General features: G+C 38.6%; 2 protein-coding genes across 4 annotated transcripts in view; one reads left to right on the top strand and one right to left on the bottom strand.

Moving 5' to 3' along the window:
• UBE3D (ubiquitin protein ligase E3D) overlaps positions 1-19,847 on the top strand; it is a 120,073-nt gene that overhangs the window by 1,624 nt on the left and 98,602 nt on the right. For all 3 annotated transcript variants that reach the window (XM_045009651.1, XM_045009650.1, XM_045009652.1), the window contains exons 2-5: positions 121-317; positions 2,981-3,071; positions 10,797-11,028; positions 17,005-17,074. In XM_045009651.1, coding sequence (XP_044865586.1) covers positions 121-317; positions 2,981-3,071; positions 10,797-11,028; positions 17,005-17,074 — 590 coding nt within the window. The remainder of the gene's footprint in view (positions 1-120; positions 318-2,980; positions 3,072-10,796; positions 11,029-17,004; positions 17,075-19,847) is intronic.
• The window catches only part of DOP1A (DOP1 leucine zipper like protein A), a 140,792-nt gene that overhangs the window by 107,296 nt on the left and 13,649 nt on the right, over positions 1-19,847 (bottom strand). The gene's annotated exons all lie outside the window — the stretch shown is intronic.

The raw sequence follows: 19,847 nt of genomic DNA, 5'->3' as shown, positions 1-19,847 counted from the left end.
CATTTCAACTGTGAGAAAATTTGTTTGTTTAAACAAGTCAACATTATGTATGATGAAACCCTCATTGTAAAGCTTTCTTTCTAACTGATATAAAAATTTATGTGTATATTAAATCTCTAGTGAGCCAAAAGCAGGAAATTTGCCAGTGGATATTACAATGTCTCCAGGATCATTAGAAATAAAAAGTTGTCAAGCCTGCAAGATGATCAGCTTTCCTGCAGAGGTCAGGATTGTTCCTTCTTCCTGTCGAGGATTACAGTATATAGTTGGAGATGGTTTACATGTGAGGCTGCAAGTTCAAGCAGATTCAAATACAAGTAAGGCCAATTATTTTGTTTTCCTTTGATTTAGACACTGTATACTAAATTCCTTGAGATGAAGAAAATCAAGGCAATTGTTTAGAAAATATAATTTTTGTTTATGGATAATCTGAGACTTTTTATAAGGTATTTCAAACATATGAGAGAAAAACAAGGTGAGAAAATAACTAGGGCTGTCAAGCGATTAAACAGTAATAGAATACCATGTATTTAATATTTTTGGATGTTTTCTACATTTTCAAATATATTGATTTCAATTACAACACAGAATACAAAATGTACAGTGCTCACTTTATATTTATTTTTTATTTCAAGTATTTGCACTGTAAAAAAACAAAAGTAATAGTATTTTTCAATTCACCTAATACAAGTACTATAATGCACTCTCTTTATCATGAAAGTTGAACTTACAAATGTAGAATTATGTACAAAAAAACTGCCTTCAAAAATAAAACAATGTAAAATTTTTGAGCCTGCAAGTCCACTCAGTCCTACTTCAGCCAATCGCTCAGACAAACAAATTTGGTTACAATTTGCAGGAGATAATGCTGCCCACTTCTTGTTTACAATGTCACCTGAAAGTGAGAACAGGAGTTCACATGGCACTGTTGTAGCCGGTGCCTAGGGTGACTAGATAGCAAGTGTGAAAAATCAGGACGGGGGTAACAGAAGCCTATATAAGAAAAAGACCCAAAAATTGGCACTGTCCCTATAAAATCGGGACAGCTGGTCACCCTACCGGCGCTGCAAGGTATTTACATGCCAGATGCACTAAAGATTCATACGTCCTTTCATGCTTCAACCACCATTCCAGAGGACATGGGTCCATGCTGATGATGGGTTATGCAAGATAACGAACAAAGCAGAGCGGACCAATGCATGTTCATTTTCATCATCTGAGTCAGATGCCACCAGCAGAAGATGATTTTCCTTTTTGATGGTTCGAGTTCTGTAGTTTCCGCATTGGAATGTTACTCGTTTAAGACTTCTGAAAGCATGTTCCACATCTCATCCCTCTCAGATTTTGGAAGGTACTTCAGATTCTTAAACCTTGGGTCAAGTGCTGTAGTTATTTTTAGAAATCTCACATTGGTACCTTTGTGTTTTGTCAAATCTGAAGTGAAAGTGTTCTTAAACAACATATGCTGGGTCATCATCCGAGACTGCTAATATATGGCAGAAAGAGGGTAAAACAGAGCAGGGGACATAAAATTCTCCCCCCAAGGAGTTCAATCTCAAATTTAATTAAAGTATTTTTTTTTTTAACGAGCATCATCAGCATGTAAGCATGTCCTCTGGAATAGTGGCCGAAGCATGAAGGGGCAAACGAATGTTTAGCATATCTGACACGTAAATACCTTGCATAACCGGCTACAAAAGTGCCATGCGAACACCTGTTCTCACTTTCAGGTGACATTGTAAACAAGAAGCGGGAAGCATTATCTCCTGGAAATTTTAGGACTGAGTGAACTTGTAGGCTCTAAAGTTTTATATTGTTTTATTTTTGAATGCAGTTTTTTTTTGTACATAATTCTACATTTGTAAGTTCAGCTTTCATGATAGAGAATGCACTACAGTACTTGTATTAGTTGAACTGAAAAATACTATTTCTTTTTTACAGTGCAAATATTTGTAATAAAAATAAATATAAAGTGAGCACTGTACACTTTATATTCTGTGTTGTAATTGAAATCAATATATTTGAAAATGTAGAAAACATCCAAAAATATTTAATACATTTCAATTGGTATTCTATTGTTTAAAAGTGTGATTAGTCATTAATTTTTTTTATTGCAATTAATTTTTTTGAGTTAATCGCGTGAGTTAACTGCGATCAATTGACAGCCCTAATTTTTCACTATGGCAACTTAGGGCTCCAGTTTTGAAAATGTGGCTTATGCTGGCTACTTCTGCATCACATTAGATAAGTTCAAATTCATCTGTCCACAGTGGTACACTTGTAGCTTTGTTTTGATTCAATCATTTTTATTGATTATTTTTTCTGTTATAACTGGGAAAATATGCTGTCTGAACTGGCTTTAGTTGTAGTGTTTTCTCTTTGCTGGCCAGCAGAGGGTATTGCTATATTGGAAACTGTCATTTTTCTTCTTTGAGAGAGAGCATGTTTTGTTGCTACATTATATACCTGTACCTGGTTGACAGTTTAGAATATAGCTCTACCCCCGACCCCCCACCCCCTCAGGTATCTAGTGTGGTAAGTTAAGGGAGGCACCATCACACAGCAAAGCCAGAGATCAATAGAACTTACAGTAACAGGGTTAAGATTTAATTTGATCTAAATGTAACTTTAAAAGGATCCTCTTGACCCTGAAACAACTTCAGCCCATCCAGCATGAATCTTGCAAAACTGTTAAAAATGACCATTCAAATATAGCATGTACACATTACAGTAAATGCTAGATGTTGTGAATATGGGTCTTCCTTCAGCTCTGCTTCCTTGTTCTCTTCTGGTAAGCAAGCAGGATGTTGAAGTGTACAAAGAATTTGGTGTATGGATTGTCAGTATTTTTCTTCTTGCTTGTAGTAGTTAGAATCTCAGCTTTTAGAAGCTAATGAGTGGATACCCAGGTTTTTTATGTGCAAATTTATGTAGATTCAACAGAACTTGATGTTTATTATGTCCTCTTTAATATCTATAGAATTAATTTCAACTTTGAGTGAAAGTCTGAAGGCACAGAAGAGTTGCATCTTTTACTGTCAATCTTGTGGTGAAATCATAATAAAAGAATGGTAAGCACTACAGTTTTATACGTTGCATATTGATAAATGCTGCATAATGTAAGAACATAAAAACGGCCATACTGGGTCAGACCAAAGGTCCATTGAACTCAGTATCCTGTTTTCCGATAGTGGCCAGTGACAAATGCTTCAGGGGGAATGAACAGAACAGGTAATCATCAAGTGATCCATCTCCTGTCACCCATTCCCAGCTTCTGGCAAACAGAGGCTAAGGACACCATTCCTGCCCATCCTGGCTAATAGCCATTGATGGACCTAGTCTCCATGAATTTATCTAGTTCTTTTTTGAACCCTGTTATAGTCTTGGCCTTTACAACATCTCTGGCAAGGAGTTCCACAGGTTAACTGTGTGTTGTGTGAAGAAATACTTCCATTTGTTTGTTTTAAACCTGCTGCCTTTTAATTTCATTTGGTGACCACTAGTTCTTGTGTTATGAGAAGGAATAAATAACACTTCCTTATTTACTTTCTCCATACCAGTCAAGATTTTATAGATCTCTATCCTATCCCCCTTTAGTTGTCTTATTTCCAAGGTGAAAAGTCCTAGTCTTATTAATCTCTCCTCATATGGAAGCTGTTCTATACTTCTTATCATTTTTGTTGTCCTTTTCTGTACCTTTTCCAAATATATATATATATATATTTTTTGAGACGAGGCAACCACATCTGCATGGTATACAAGATTTGAGTGTACCATAGATTTATATAGAGGCAATATGATATTTTTTGTCTTATTATCTATCCCTTTCCTAATGTTTCCTAACATTCTGTTAGCAGTGGTTGCTATTCATGTTACTCATGCACTAAGATGGACAGGTTAAAAGTTATATTTTTAAAAGCCTCCTCACCTGTTACTCATGTACACCAGAGATGGTTAGAAGTGAAATTATCTGAAACAAATCTTTCATCATGTATGCTATCTGTTTACTTTTGGCATATCACTCCAAGTGGAAAATAGCAAGAGACTAGGGGAGACAGTGTATTTCAGTGGTAGGGCACTGGACTGGAATTTAGGAGATCTGGGTTCCTTTCCTGGCTCTGCACTGTACCAGGCAAGCCATTTCGTCTGTCCGTGCCTCAGACTCCCCATCTGTGGAATGAGGATGATGAGTCTTACTCTCTTCTGTGTTTTGAGGTATAGGGCTTTTCATCCATAGATCAGAGGTAAGTGTATTTATTAGTCAGTTTCCTTTTCTGGTTCTCCTACACCAACGGTGGCCAATCTGTGGCTCCAGAGTCACATGCGGCTCTTCAGAAGTTAATATGCTGCTCCTTGTATAGGCATCAACTCCGGGGCTGGAGCTACAGGTGCCAATTTTCCAGTGTGCCGGGGGGTGTTCACTGCTCAACCCCTGGCTCTGCCACAGGCCCTGCCCCCACTCCACCCCTTCCCGCCCCCTCCCCTGAGCCTGCCGTGCCCTTGCTCCTCTCCCCGAACCTCCTGCACGCCACTAAACAGCTGTCTGGAGGTGCAGGGAAGGAGGGGGAGGCACTGATCAGCAGGGCTGCTGATGGGTGGAAGGCGCTGGGAGGGGAGAAACTGATGTGGGGCTGCTGACATATTACTGTGGCTCTTTGGCAACGTACATCGGTAAATTCTGGCTCCTTCTGAGGCTCAGGTTTGCCACTCCTGTCCTACACTAGCAAAGCACTTCAGTATTTTGTATTGCAAATACTGCAGGGGAAAGTTTAAGTCAAAGAGATTAACATTTCTTAAACAAACAATGGTTATTAATTAAGTGTAGCTTTAGGAGCACTTTTTAATGTAAATGTATACATGCTTTTGTATCCTTCTGCATTTCAGGAATTTGATTCTGTTTGATTCTGCTCATTCTGTCCTATAAATTCTCCCTCGTCAACAAGTTGTACTTGTTGGTGACCAACCAGAGTAGGTGTTGGTGGAAAGCTACCTGTTGTCTCCGAGGAAAAGGGTAAAATTAGCCCTTGCCCGGAAAGTTATAGTGTCATAATAAACAATTTTTCTGAAGAGATTTTCTGTAGTGGTTACTGTGCTTCTGTGGAACTGCATGTACTGAGCACCCTTTAGTACAGGACTTGAAGAAGCTTGGCACGTGGAGTATGGGGTCTGTGACCAGTAATATCTGTAGCTGCTAGGACACCCTCTCTCATTCCCCCTGTTCCCAAGATTTCAAAACCCTAGATCCGAACTCCTCCAAACTTGGGAAAGTTAATATCTCGAGCTGAACTTTTTACTGGACTCCTACTGCTAAATGGGCCAAATCGGCTTCCCAGAGACGAGCAGCCCTGAACCTTCAGAATTGTGTAAGCTGTACCTGAACTTTGTGTGTCTGCCTTATCTCTCTTTCTTACAAAGTCTGCAGATTGCATGTGAATTTTAGTGCAGAGTTGCTGGGTTGTCTAGCTGTTGTGATGAGCAATTTGACAGCTTCAGCTGAACGTGTGCACATTCTAACAGACGTATTTGCTATCTCTTAGGATCTGTGTTACTCCTAATATTCAAATTGGCAATACAAATGTAATCCGTTTCTATTATATTGCCATCAGCTGTACTGATTTATGACTTACTCGAGTATAACCAAATTATGATTTCATGGCTTTTCCTTATGAAGTGTTTTACCAGCTAATTTGTGTTTTATTTTTATATATTTAAAGAATGACCAGAACTTGTTATGTTCTTGTCAGTAGTATTTGTGATATTTTCAGTTGAAAGCTCTCCAAGGCATTCCTATCCCCAAATAAACATTGTTTCAAATTTTAATTCATTTACTATATGTATATGAATGGATACTGCCCTCTTTTCCACGCCTGAGCACACAGAAGATCAAACTGGAATAAAACGGTGAAGCGTGTGGGGCGTGGAAGTGGCTCTCCACCATGCTTTTCTCCTTTCAGGGAACCTCTGATGCTTGGTTGGGCTACACAGATCTGGAAGGTATGACAGGATGGAGCAGGGTAGCTGCCACTGTATCTGGTGTTCTCATTTCCCACACTGCCTTATTTCCAAGCTGAAGTCAGTATTGTAGTTAATGCTGTTAGAAACAACATTAGTTCCCTCTGGCTTTGGCCTCACCGGAGAGAGGGGTAGCGTCTGACAGATAGCTTGTGATAACATAGATGTTGAGGGGGGAAAGAAGGTTGCAGAGCTGTGTGGAGGGCAGGTCTTCCTTGCAGATGATCAGAGATCCACTGGGTTAGAGCCTGATTCTTTCCAGGAGTCTCATGGCTCTCCAGAGATACAGAATCATGCCCTCTGCCCCTTCCATACTACCCAATGGAGGGAAGATTGTCAGATTTTCCGTGGCTTGAAAGCTGCAGAGATTTCAGGATGCTTCTTTCTTTCCTACTGATTATACTGTAGAAGAGGAGGTTATAGACAAAAAGTACGCCTTTCAAGGCTTTGCTTCTGTCATTCAGTAGCTTTCAGAGAACAGAACAGAATGTAATTTAAATTAATTTTCATGAATTATCTTTTAAGGAGATTTCCCTTTCCATTAGGCCAAAAAATTATTTTTGCTACACAAGTGCTTTATATGTGCATTGAAAAATCAAATGCAGATTAGAGTGTTTTTATTGCATTACATTTACTGTTATGACTCAATTCCCAAGTTTTATGTGTAGAGCAAACATCTGACTACTTAATTTATGTTAAAGAAAGATATATTATTCTAAATTTAATGAGGGTTTTGGGGCGGGGTAATCTACATAAAGTCATACAATTTTATTTTTTAATTTTATAATGCAAATAGATTTTCAATAGAGAGGATTTTAATGTATACTTTCTAAAAAATAATGTTAATGTTGGACTGCAGTTTTGGGGTATTATATAAATTAAAAAAGAGAAGAAAATCTGAAACAGAGTCTTCTTCCAATATAGGACCCTATGTGGGTAGAGCCTTACAATAGCGAGGGGTCCCAATGAGGGACTGGACCCTAGTAAGCCCATGTTGTTGTATTAGATGGGCTTGAGTGAATCATTGCTCAATACAATTCAAACTCTTCTAAAACTGAACTAGTGCTGCATTAATTTGATGTCATTTATCCAGTTCTAGAGACAGATAAGGGCCCAGATCCTTGCTTCCCATTGACAGATGTACAAGGCCCAAAATGTAATAAAAAAGCTGTATTTCTGCATAGGATGGCCAAGCCAAGGGGGTAGATGGTCTGTTTAGGAGAGCTCTGCAGCCCCCCATATGAGGCAAGCTGTGGCAATGCTGCAGCTGCTATTGTTATATAAGGCTGTGTGGGGTACTTGGTGGAGACTAAAGATCTCTGTCTGGGAAGGCAAGGTGGGGACTCTGGACTGCAGGTGCCAGTTTACAACAGGCTTTGTTGGTTTATGTTATGTAATGCTTGAAGAAAACAAATATAATTGTTAAATACAACTCTAGTTGCTGTAAAGCAAAGAACACCATGTAGTAATAGGAGTGGATGAATTTGAGAGCAGTAAGGAAGATTGGATAAGGCATTTGACAAGCCCTAAAATAACTGGTCAGTTGACGGAACAAATAATGGTTGACTATTATTGAGATAATGTCAAAAGTGATCAAATATTTTAAAGCACTTATTTATTAGAACAGTAATAAAACAGTAAGACTTGATGGTCTCCAGTAGGCTTAGTCTTAGCAAGGTATTTATGCCTAATTTAAAAAAAAAGTTACTTAAATTCATTTTAACTCAGAAAAATGACAAACACAATAAAATGAAGTTCTGAAAAATGGAAGAATGGAAGTATGATGCAATCAAAAAAGTAAGCCGCTGTCTGCATCAAGGCATTCATGCTGGAACATTTGACAGTTTTTGACTGTGGTCAAATAATAGGCGGTCAATTGACTGGCTTGCCAAGCCTTGTCATAGCTACACTACAGAGTTTGTAGGAATAGCTGTATGATGGGTTGGACCCCCCCTTTCGGGGTGCCACAAGATGTGCTGGGGTCCCACTGAGCCCACCTGTCCCAGCAGCCTGTGTTTCCCTTAATCTGTGTTGCTGTGACAGGTTCTCAAGCCACTTTCAGCACACAGAGAGGAAGGGACACACCCAGCTGTAGAATCACATAGAGCCTGCGATCAGTTCTCTGTGGGAGGACTCAGCTAAGGGATTGCCCAGCACTCACGTGCTCACCTCCTTTGGGGTGTAAACCCAACATAATATTGTCTTGCACTGTATAGAGAGATCTGCACAGCGCAAGCTCATAAAAATCACCCCCTCCTTCAATGTGGAGGGAGACATGCACAGCTTCTGCCCCCGCCTGGATTTATGAGTTGCACAAACTGGGTTTTGGTATAAACAAGAAATATGTTTATTAACTACAAAAGGAAAATTTTAAGTGATAATAAGTGATAGCAAACAGAACAAAGCAGATTACCTTAGTAAATAAACAAAAACTACAAACTGAGCTTAACACACTAGATGCGTATGATACAAATTACCAAATTCTCACTCTGAGTGATAAACAGGCTGGCAGATTCTTAAGGCACAAGTTGCCTTGGCTTTTCCAGGTTTTCAAAATCCTTCTAGCCTGGGACCATCACGTCCCACAGTTCAGTCTTTGTTCCTCAGTTGTTTCCAGGTGTGTTGTTGCAGGGAGAGTGAGGTCTCCTCATAATGTCATTTTCCCCCTTTTATATCTTCTCCCCACTTGCTGGAAAGCTCCTTTGCTGTGACCTGGGTCAAACAGTTCCCACTGGGTAGTGCTATCTCTGAGAGATTTCTATTGTACACAGTTCCTGGGGTAATCCTTGTGCTTGTGTGCATTTCCTCAATAAGCCATTAACATTGTTTGGCCATTTTACTCTCTTACCTGAAAAGCCGCTTGTGGGAGTTTTCAACCTCAAGACATGTTTCAGCAACACATATATAGTGTTATGTATTACTTCATTACTTCACATATAACGATAGCACATACAATCCAATGAGGTATTACTGTCTGGCAGATCAAGACTTTTAAAATGACACCACACAAGGTATAATTTGAATAAGACATCCTAATTACATGACAGTGGTGAATATTGGGTGTCAGGGTGTCACAAGCTGACCTTTAAATAGATTTTTAAAATATATTTCAGCTCTCATCTGCAGACAGTATTGATTTTGATAAGGTGCAAACACAATCTGAAATTTATTGTGTTATCTAGAAAGAAGGAAACCTATGAAATATTTCACTTCTGCAGAAGAATACAGAAGGCACAAGAAGGTACCCAGGAAAGTATTAGCCTCTTAAGAGACCTCCTGATGGGAGACATGGTGCTGGTAGACTGCAGCGGTGGGAAAATATGTGAACATCTGCTCAGAGATTGTGAGCTAACTTTAGAAAAACACATACATTTGCAAAGTGGCAAAGCAGGCAAAATTGCAAGTGCAGGCTTTAAGTAAGGAAACAAGAAACTGTACATAGAAGGCAACAGAATGAGAAAGATAGGCATGAGAGGAAAACACACAAGGAAGCTCAAAGAATGGCCTCAACATTTTGCAACAAACAGCCTAGAGAATGACATGGGAGGTGTGGCAGTGACTGTGCATCTAGCCATTGTCCAGCATTTGGGCAAAAGTGTAGAATTTGCTTCACTGTAAATGAGTGAAGGAATCCACTGATAGCAAAAGTGGGCAAAAGTGTAGAATTTGGGCAAAAGTGTAAATGAGTGAAGGAATCCACTGATAGCTCTGTGCACTTAAGAACAACACATCTGTGGGACTAGAGGAACATATCTGGGGAATTGTGGTCAGGCTTAGGAGGTTATGGGTAATATGACCGTTTAAAAACAAAAAGATGTTATGAAACATTTTTCTGTATGTATGTTTGGATTATACTGGTTTAAGGAGTAACTACTATATTTCAAATATTTGACTTTTTATTAAAGTAGGCATAAAAGCATGCACTGAGGAGGAATAAGAGAAGAGTTACTGTTTTAATTTTTTTTTTAACTTTTGCTTTTCATAGGCCAGATGTTCAAACAGAAACTGTATCCAAGATAATAGTGTGTAGATGTTTCAGACAAATGGAATTGTTCCTGTATACCGGTGTGTGTGTATTCTGGCTTTGAGGCATCATGAAATATAATAAGGTGTTTTGAGGCATGTGACTTCTGTAAACTAAATTTGAGTCTAACTTCAAGTTGCATTATCCAGTGCAAGTAAAAGCACTATAGCATTTTTTATTTTGTTTGCTTTGTTTTGCTTCAAAGTCTGATTGCCTCCCTGTGAGCATGGAAGGCCTTCAGAATGCATAACTAACCTTGCTGAGTGTATACTGCAGAGAGACCTGTATTGATGTTGCATGGATGTCTGATGTAAAAGAGAGAGACGAGAACTTTAAAGAGAATTTTTTCAAATGCTCATTATTATGTTTTTCATGACTATGACTCGATGTATTTTATTTTTATCTCATTGTTCTCTTCAGTAGTTGTCAATGCCAATTTTTTGTAGTATAATCGCTGGAGATCAGGCTGAGTCTGAGTCTTTCCACCTGTTGGGCATGATGTAAGATTTACCTGTTTATGCAGCCATTTTCCAAATAATATTGTCATGAGTCGCTGCCATTGCCTTCTCAGAATTCATCCAATGGGCTTCAACATCTATAAGTATGTACCTTTTACTGGAGGAGGGGAGGCCAGCTCTTTCTTTTTGGGGGAATCTCATGTTTGCTTGGTTTTTTTGCAGGGTGTTCAGACCCATTGATGACAGGTGCCTTAGAAATCCTTGTAATAGATTGAAATATCTTGTTTTCTTTCTTCTATTAGGACGTTTCTCCGAGTTCTTCCCCTACCAAGTGAAAACTGGAGTGCTTTGGTTGAGGAGTGGTGCTGCCATGCCAATCCCTTTGCCAACAGCGCTCTTCACCCTCAGAATAACGATTGTTTTCTTGGACACACTTACTTTCTGGTGAATTCTGGAAGCGAGTCACATGTGCCTGGACCTGAAATAGTCCATTCAGAGACTGAACATTCTGCTTCTGAGAGAGGCCCTACCTTGGTAAAGTATTTTGTTTTAATAAATCTCAAAATGTGATTTTTTAAATTATTTTTTTAATTTTATTTTGGGGAGTGGACGTTTTTGTGAAAGATCTTTATGAAATTCGGGGCTTGTAGAAAGAACAGGAGTATTTGTGGCACCTTACAGACTAACAAATTTATTTGAGCATAAGCTTTCGTGGGCTACAGCCCACTTCATCAGATGCATAGAATGGAACATATAGTGAGGAGATATATATACACATACAGAGAACATGAAAAGGTGGGAGTTGCCCTACCAACTCTAAGAGGCTAATTAATTATGATGAGCTATTGTCAGCAGGAGAAAAAAAACTTTTGTAGTGATAATCAAGATAGCCCATTTAAGACAGTTTGACAAGAAGGTGTGAGGATACTTAACATGGGGAAATAGATTCAATGTGTGTAATGGCTCAGCCATTCCCAGTCTCTATTTAAGCCTAAATTGATAGTATCTAGTTTGCATATTAATTCAAGTTCAGCAGTTTCTCGTTGGAGTCTGTTTTTGAAGCTTTTCTGTTGCAAAATTGCCACCTTTAAATCTGTTACTGAGTGGCCAGAGAGGTTGAAGTGTTCTCCTACTGCTTTTTGAATGTTATGATTCCTGATGTCAGATTTGTGTCCATTTATTCTTTTGCATAGAGACTGTTTGGTTTGGCCAGTGTACATGGCAGAGGGGCATTGCTGGCACATGATGGCGTATATCACATTGGTAGATGTGCAGGTGAACAAGCCCCTGATGGCGTGGCTGATGTGATTAGGTCTTATGATGGTGTCACTTGTATAAATATGTGGACAGAGTTGGCATTGGGCTTTGTTGCAAGGTTAGGGTTTTTGTTCTGTGGTTTGTGGTTGCTGGTGAGTATTTGCTTCAGGTTGGGAGACTGTCTGTAAGCGAGGACAGGTCTGTCTCCCAAGATCTGTGAGTGAGGGATCATCTTTCAGGATAGGTTGTAGATTTTTGATGATGCACTGGAGAGGTTTTAGTTGGGGGCTGAAGGTGACAGCTAGTGGCATTCTGTTATTTTCTTTGTTGGGCCTGTCTTGTAGTAGGTGACTTCTGAATACTCTTCTGGCTCTGTCGATCTGTTTTTTCATTTCAGCAGGTGGGTATTGTAGTTTTAAGAATGCTTGATAGAGATCTTTTAGGTGTTTGTCTCTGTCTGATGGATTGGAGCAAATGCGGTTGTATCTTAGAGCTTGGCTGTAGACAATGGATCGTGTGGTATGTCCTGGATGGAAGCTGGAGGCATGTAGGTAAGTATAGCGGTCAGTAGGTTTCTGGCATAGGGTGGTGTTTATGTGACCATCGCTTATTAGCACAGTAGTTTCAAAGAAATGGACCGCTTGTGTGGATTGGTCTAGGCTGAGGTTGATGGTGGGATGGAAATTGTTGAAATCATGGTGGAATTCCTCAAGGGCTTCTTTTCTATGGGTCCAGATGATGAAGATGTCATCAGTGTAGCACAAGTAGAGTAGGGGCGTTAGGGGACGAGAGCTAAGGAAGCGTTGTTCTAAGTCAGCCATAAACATGTTGGCATACTTTGGAGCCATGCAGGTACCTATAGCAGTGCCGCTGACTTGAAGGTATATATTGTCCCCAAATGTGAAATAGTTGTGGGTGAGGACAAAGGGCTCGTAGAGTTGTTGACATCTGTTGTCTAGGAACCAGACTAAATTCTAGCATTTTCAGAACAATTGCTCCTAGTCTTAATATCACCTAGGTACACAAGAAATGATTCAGAAACCTCTCCCTTGAAACACACTTGGAATTATTGTAAAAATACTGTTCAGAGAACCTAGTACTTGCAAAGAAGGCCGAGTAAAGCAAAATGGGATTTCATATTGTCAGACAATGAAGAAGCAAAATCTTTGGATCACCCTTGATTACACTGAAATGGAAACAGTGGTCTGTTGCTACAGGCTTTGTATTATCAGATGGGTAGTTAATTAAAACTGTACCTATGATATGATAGGAAGATGTCAATCAAAGAATAGCAAAATAAAACCCAAAACCTAAGAATGGGTGGAATCGCAGGGTAACTACATTTGCTGAAACTTTGCTGGACACTAAGAAGTAAATATGAACAAAACAGTTTGGCTATACAAAACCAGGATGTGGTTTGGGTCCAGATATGTTTATTTATGTTCCCACAATGCAAGGGGGTGAGGGTTAGCAATGCAAAGATGGACCCATATTTTGGGAATATCTTTGTCCCACCACTTTGTTGTGGTTCTGATGCAAAAGCTGCTCTTGCCTGGCAAATACTGCCTTCAAGTAACTTACTGGGCTTGTTAGGCTAGGATTAAACAGGCTGAGCCTCTCAGTAAGTCGCAGTATGAATTCCATGCACTGCTGGTCACAGTCTCTGCCTCTTCCCATGCTTGAATGAACACCTTCCATGCCCTCTTCTGGGTTTCTTGAGATGCTAGATGATTCATTAGCTGAAATGTCTCTCTCTGAACGAAGGGTAAGCGCAGGCTGTTCAGCATGGCTCTATATTTAGAAAATATTGCTGAAATAGTTGTGATTCCAAGAGAGTTAGGGCAGTACACCCCCCTTCTCCCACAATCCCTTGGACTTTCAAATCTCCCACAAGCAACTGCTTTCACGGGGACTGTGAGAGAGTTAGCCAGGTGAGGGGTGCAGCTGAAGGACTTGCAAGTGTAGAGATTGGGCAGCTGCACCCGAAACAAAATGGCTCATTTAGATGCACTGCACTACTGGTATTTAGACCAATGTAGTCCTACCAGCTCCATTAGAAATGAGACAAGTCTTCAGTGAAGAGGCACCCGAAGATTTTTTTGAATGTGATGAATCTCCATATTCACTTCCTAAAAATTGCCTTGATATCAAGATTTCTTACTTGGTTGTTTGAAAACCCTTGTATCATGCTTGCACTGAAATTCTAATGTCTACACGTTGATTTCTAGTATCAGTCAGTTACCAATCAAATGAGCACAACTTTAAGATCAAGCAGAAACTGGACTAATCAGGGAAAAAATCATATTGAAATACAATATTCTTCCATAATATGGAGAAAGTTATAGAAAGTTACAGACAACACAGATTGCTGTTGGCACAAATGTTCTCATTTTATAGTATATTCATGCAGCCTGCACTAGTATGAAAGTTCCTTTTTAATTGCATAACAGTCATTGGAGAGTGTTTGCCTGTGACCAAATCAGTAGTAGGAATATAGCAGAGATACTTAAACAATCCTCTCCAGCCTCCTGTGGGACCAAGACAATGTTCTGCCATGGAAAACATATTGCTCACATTTTTGTCTAACGATGTAACATGGATTTTAAATGTCACATGGTCACACAGCATCCTAATAGTATCTCTTGGGGAAAATATTTTCTCTAAGACAATATCAAGGATCCTTAGAATTAGAAACACACACAAAAAAAATATTAGGAGAGGATCCGCCTCCATCTGCAGATTGCCAGCAGCTGCAAGTTGTCACATAGATATATTGATTTAATTAGTCTGGCTAAAAGTATCATCCTTTTTCTTCAAGCAGTGATACCACTGAGTTCTCAGTGTTTTTAGGTACCATACTGCACAATTCTCAGCCATTGCATGTAACTTTTAGCAGAAAAAGCACTCAAATAGTAGTTATCTGTGGAATACTGTGCTTATAGCTCCCCAACTCTGCCTTCATTTATTGGGTATTAAGAAACTCAGTCTCCTTACTCCCTGTCAAGAAGAAGAAAAGAAAGAAAGTTAGTTCTGCTCCACAACTTTTGAGGGAGAGTAAGGGGCAGAAGTTGGGAAAGGGGACGAACTGTGCATCTGTCTTTATTGGCTCCAACTCCAGTACAATGGGATCCACATTTCTCATGTAACGTATCCTGTTAAGGCTGTAAAAAGTCAGCAGAGGCTAGAGAATTACTACCCTTGTGTTCCCACTGGAATCTTGGTAGGTGTTTCCTGGCTCAGTTGAGGTTTGCAGTATAGACTGTCTGCTCAGTTTCCTAATCATAGGAAATAGGAAGTATCCGTCTTCCATGAGGGCAGCGGTGATTCAGTCTCATTTGAAAACGAGCGAATAGGCAGCCATTCTTACTAGGGGCAGTCTCGCTTTCACCTGGCAAGTAGAATTCTCAAATGTACAGCGGTTGAGCTGAATTAGGTTCCCATCTCTGTCCAAATATTGTTTAGTCTATGGGAAGATACACAGAGCTGGGAGCCAGGAGATCATGAATTCAAATCTCATCTATTCCACACACTGTTTGTTTCTGTGCAGTCCTATCTTTGGACTCAGGGCAATCCCATTTCACTAATAAATTAACTGAGGGATTGCATAAGGTTACTTTTAGCAGAGCTAGAAATAGAACCCACATCTTTAATATTCCCAAATTGATAAATGTTTAAGACCAGAATGGACCACTATAATTATCTAGTCTGATCTCCTGCACAACACAAGCTAAAGAATATCACCCAGTAATTCTGGCATCAAACCCATAACTTGAGCTATAGCATAGTTTTTAGATAAATATCCATTCTTGATTTAAAGGCTTCATGTGACAGAGACAGGGTGGATTTTCTGTGTGAGTTGTTCCAATGGTTAATTACACTCACCCTTAAAAAAAAATTTACTTTATTCCTAGCTTGAATTTGTCTAGCTTCAGCTTTCAACCTTGGGATTTTGATATGTCTTTTTCTGCTAGTTAAAGAGCTACTGTCAGAAATCTCTCCCCCCATGTAGGTACTTGTAGACAGTTATCCAAGTCACCCCTTAATCAAAGTAGATTGAGCTTCATAAGATATGTTGTCCAGACCACGAATCATTCTTGTAGCTTTTTCTGAAGCCTTTCCAATTTTTCAACATCTTTTTTTTTTTTTTAAGTATGGACTCCAGAAAACAATATAATATTCCAGTAACTGTCTCACTAATGCTGTATACAGAGGTAATACCACTTCTCAACTTGTACTCAATATTTCTCTGCTTATACATGGAAGGACCATGTTCACAATCTTAGCTACAGCATAACCAACATGAGCTCCCAAGGCAATCTATCATTACCATTAAGTCCTTTTTTTGAATTCACCGTATTCTTGGATACAGTCCCTAATATTATACATATTGCCTACATTCTTTGTTTCTAGATGTAATTATAATACAATCTAAGGTCATACCTTTACATCATACAATGAGGAAACATTCTTTAAAAATGTTCTATTATGAGAAAAGATGATCTGTCATTTATGGTACAGTAGGCAGAAACACACAAATTACATTTGGTCATTTGTCATACGTTTTGGTGGCTTGTAGCACACACGAAGGTTTTAAAGTTGAGAGGTACGCTGGCTTTAGTGAAAGGGTGGCTTCATTACAGTTGGAAACAATGGAAAATGGTGACCATCTTTTATTAGGGACATACAATAAATGGAAAAAACGTTTTTTTCCCCCACTAACTTGTTTTGTTTTATAATAATCGTAGGTGTTACTTTTCTGTGTAGGTACAAGTTAGTCAGGCTTCAATATGATTTTTCAAGTTGAAAGTTTTCTTTTTCAAACTTTACTAAGTCTATACAAATACCCATGTGAAACACATTTGCTGCACATATACCCCAAATTAACAGGTATAATGCTGATTGTGAAGATACTAGATGCAAAAATCTTGCTAATGAAATAGTATGAATGAAGATAAGTGTTGAGCTCAGTTATATCATTTAAACAATATTCAATTTAAATATGAACTCTGGGTTTAATTTGTACAGTGTCATCAGGGTACTGTAAGATTTAAATGAAACACACAACTTCTAAGTAACTCAGAAAGTTTAGAAGGCTGCAGTGAATGAAATAGCCAAGACACATCTCTATGTACATAAACATTCTGAGGAGTGAAGTATAAAGTTCACTATGCACTCTGGAGAGTATGTTAAAATTATACATTCTTTTTCAGAAGAGTTGAATGACATTTAAATGACATTTCTCTTGTCCTACAGAAGTCAAAGGAAAATGCTAGAGTAATTTGTAAGCGCTGCAAGGCAATGCTGGGAGAGACAGTATCATCAGGTATGGATTTCACAAACAAAACCATACTTGCTTGGCTCACTCACTAAACACTAGAGGTTAAAAGTTCTGGAGAAAAATAATTTATCAATAGGATGCTGAGTTGATTCCGGTGGGTTGTTCTCCTTCACTTCTGAAAGGGTGAGATTGTTTCTACTGTCAAAACTATGAGGTTATTGGCCCCAGTAATTTATTTTGATCCTTGTTTATGTGGCCATATTGTTCTCTGAATTTTAACACTTAGCAAAATTAATTTTCCTTTTTATATGTGTGAACCATGCCGCTTGCTCCGTTATAAAGTGGATTTGTAGCATAGACCCGGAGTTGTGATATGAAGAACTCTGAGCTGAAATAATGGTTAGAGATTTAAATATGAACACAAGCATTTAGATTTAGTTTTTAAAAGATGTCTACCTAGAATATCATGGACACATTTGCAATTAATTGTGGAATGCATACTTTGTGTACCTTACTTTGTGTAAATTTAGTTTAGTGTATAGATTAGATCTGAACTACATAACTAATATAAGCTCAAGTATGCAGTTCGTCTTTCGTAAATAGTCCCTCTAAACAAAATAAGATAGAATAAACTTTTTATAGATCATGTGCAAACGTTAATTTCTTTGAACAAAAATCTACTTCCTATCAACTATAACTAATACAGTAGAGAAGGCTATAAAGTCTCATAGTTCAAAAGTTGGCAAAAACTTTGTGAAGTTTATTCATTTGAAATTTGTTAATTGATCAATCTATAAGAAATTAACATTGAAGTACTGTGGTGTTTTATCTTCGTGTACTTAAAATGTTCTGGACTAAATGTTGAAGTTAATAGTCTTGTAGATAATATTTGTTAATAATATTTGTACAAAGGAGTAATTTATATGCATGTTTGCAAAAACATACTGTAAAATAGGAGTACATAATGTGTGTGTCCAGACTGTGTTAATACTGGTATGTATATCTATAGATTTGTAATATTATATATAAATATTTGAGTTGCGATTATTGCCTGGGAATGGTATGTATTATTTATTTTACATTATATTATATAAAGGATATAAAATGTGCAAGATGCTGTACAGATTTATAGGAAGATAAGGTCCCCCAGTCCCAAAGAGCTTGAAAATCTGTAAAGACAAAGATAGATAAAAGGGTGGGAGAAAAGGACTTGTCATATAAGCAGTGTGGTGAGAGTGAAGGCTGATAGTTCCACTAAAAAATTATAAATGTTAATTTTATATATTTATATTTATATATATATATAGAGAGAGAGAGAGAATTTAAATATTATGCGTTACCTAGACATTTGTTAGCTCTGATTTTTGTTACATTAACTGCCGCTATTTTTGTTACTTTGGTTTTTAATCCTTACCTATTGTTTCTTTTTTAATTTTAAATTTTTTCTACTTTCAGTATATTAATTAAACCTTTACAATGCTGCACTCATAGGAGTGAGGGCATTACTGCCCACTGGTCACTTTCAGTGCAGGAGCACTAGTTTTAACTAGAAGTTAAAACTACTCCAATCTACACGCTCTATTATATCTTGTAAAATATATTTGTCCTAAGTGTGTTACAGCTTTAATTGTCCTTTGAGTCTTCTGTTTTTGTTCAAATTTCTCTCACCATTAGTAAAAATCCAGGGACAACTACCTTGGTAAATGTAAAATAAAATTTCCCTCTGTTTTCAGTTTTTGTGCTTGACATTTATTTTAAAATTTTACTTTCTACATTGTTGGGCCAATCTCCTGGTGTCCTGAGGAATGTTTGGTAGACTGGTTATTTATTATTTTCACTAAGCTTTTTGTTTCCTACGACAGGACTGACAAATATAAAAAGGAAAGAAAGTGCTGCATTAAATGTAGAATAAGTAGGTCTCAAATACAGAGCCTATCTATGCTAAATGTGCTACTGCATCAAACTGGTTCTGTGACGAGGCTCTATTTTAGGTCATACTGTCATTTGATTGGCACCCATGACAACATGGATAACAACATTGGTACAAAACTATTTTAAGTCTCAATTAATTGGATTGCAAATGCATTGTCCCAGTCAACACTGAAAGAAAGACTAGAATGTGGTTTAACTAGGCCACAACTTTTATTAAGTAACACATCTGAGAACTATTTGGCAATAACTCATCCAGTGGAGATCATCCATCCTTTGTAATCCTGGTGAAGAGCTGCTTCAGCGCCCTCACTCCTCCATTACACCTCCTAGAGGACTATTGTCAGCCCTTCACCCTGTTAAACTAGTCCCAGCACAATTGCTTGGACCCCACTGCCCCTCCCCTTGTACAAGAATTAAAGGGTTGGGGAAGAGGTGGTTGTCTCCTCATTGTGAAAGACATTGGAAGCCCCAGCCCTGTTACCTGCCTTCTTTAGGCGATGCCTTCTAATCTGCTTCCAGTTCTGGTTTATCAGGGAACTAGACACCCTATTGACTGAGTACCTGTACTGGACACCTGCCAAGTTGTGACAAAATGAATTTTACAACCTTACCTACCTTCTAGATCCAGGGGCTCCTAAGAGGAAGGTGAAAAAACCCACACTGCCCAGGCCAGTCTGACAGTGAGAGAAAATTCCTGGTCCTGCTCTAATCTCAGATCAGGGAAGGGGAAGCTTTTCTTCTTAAAGCAGAATGGTGCCCCAGAGCAAGGGCAAGAGTTTATAAGTGCTCCCCATGTGTGTGCAGGAGCCGATAGGCTTATGCTGAATCTTGTCTAACCAATCAGCAACCATGCCCTTCTTAAGCCCACAAGAAGCCAGTGCTCACT

The sequence above is a fragment of the Mauremys mutica genome, chromosome 3, assembly GCF_020497125.1.
Source record: "Mauremys mutica isolate MM-2020 ecotype Southern chromosome 3, ASM2049712v1, whole genome shotgun sequence".
Classification (NCBI taxonomy): Eukaryota; Metazoa; Chordata; order Testudines; family Geoemydidae; genus Mauremys; species Mauremys mutica.
The sequence above is the reverse complement of the archived record's forward strand: the minus strand, read 5'-3'. Positions and strand labels throughout refer to the sequence as shown.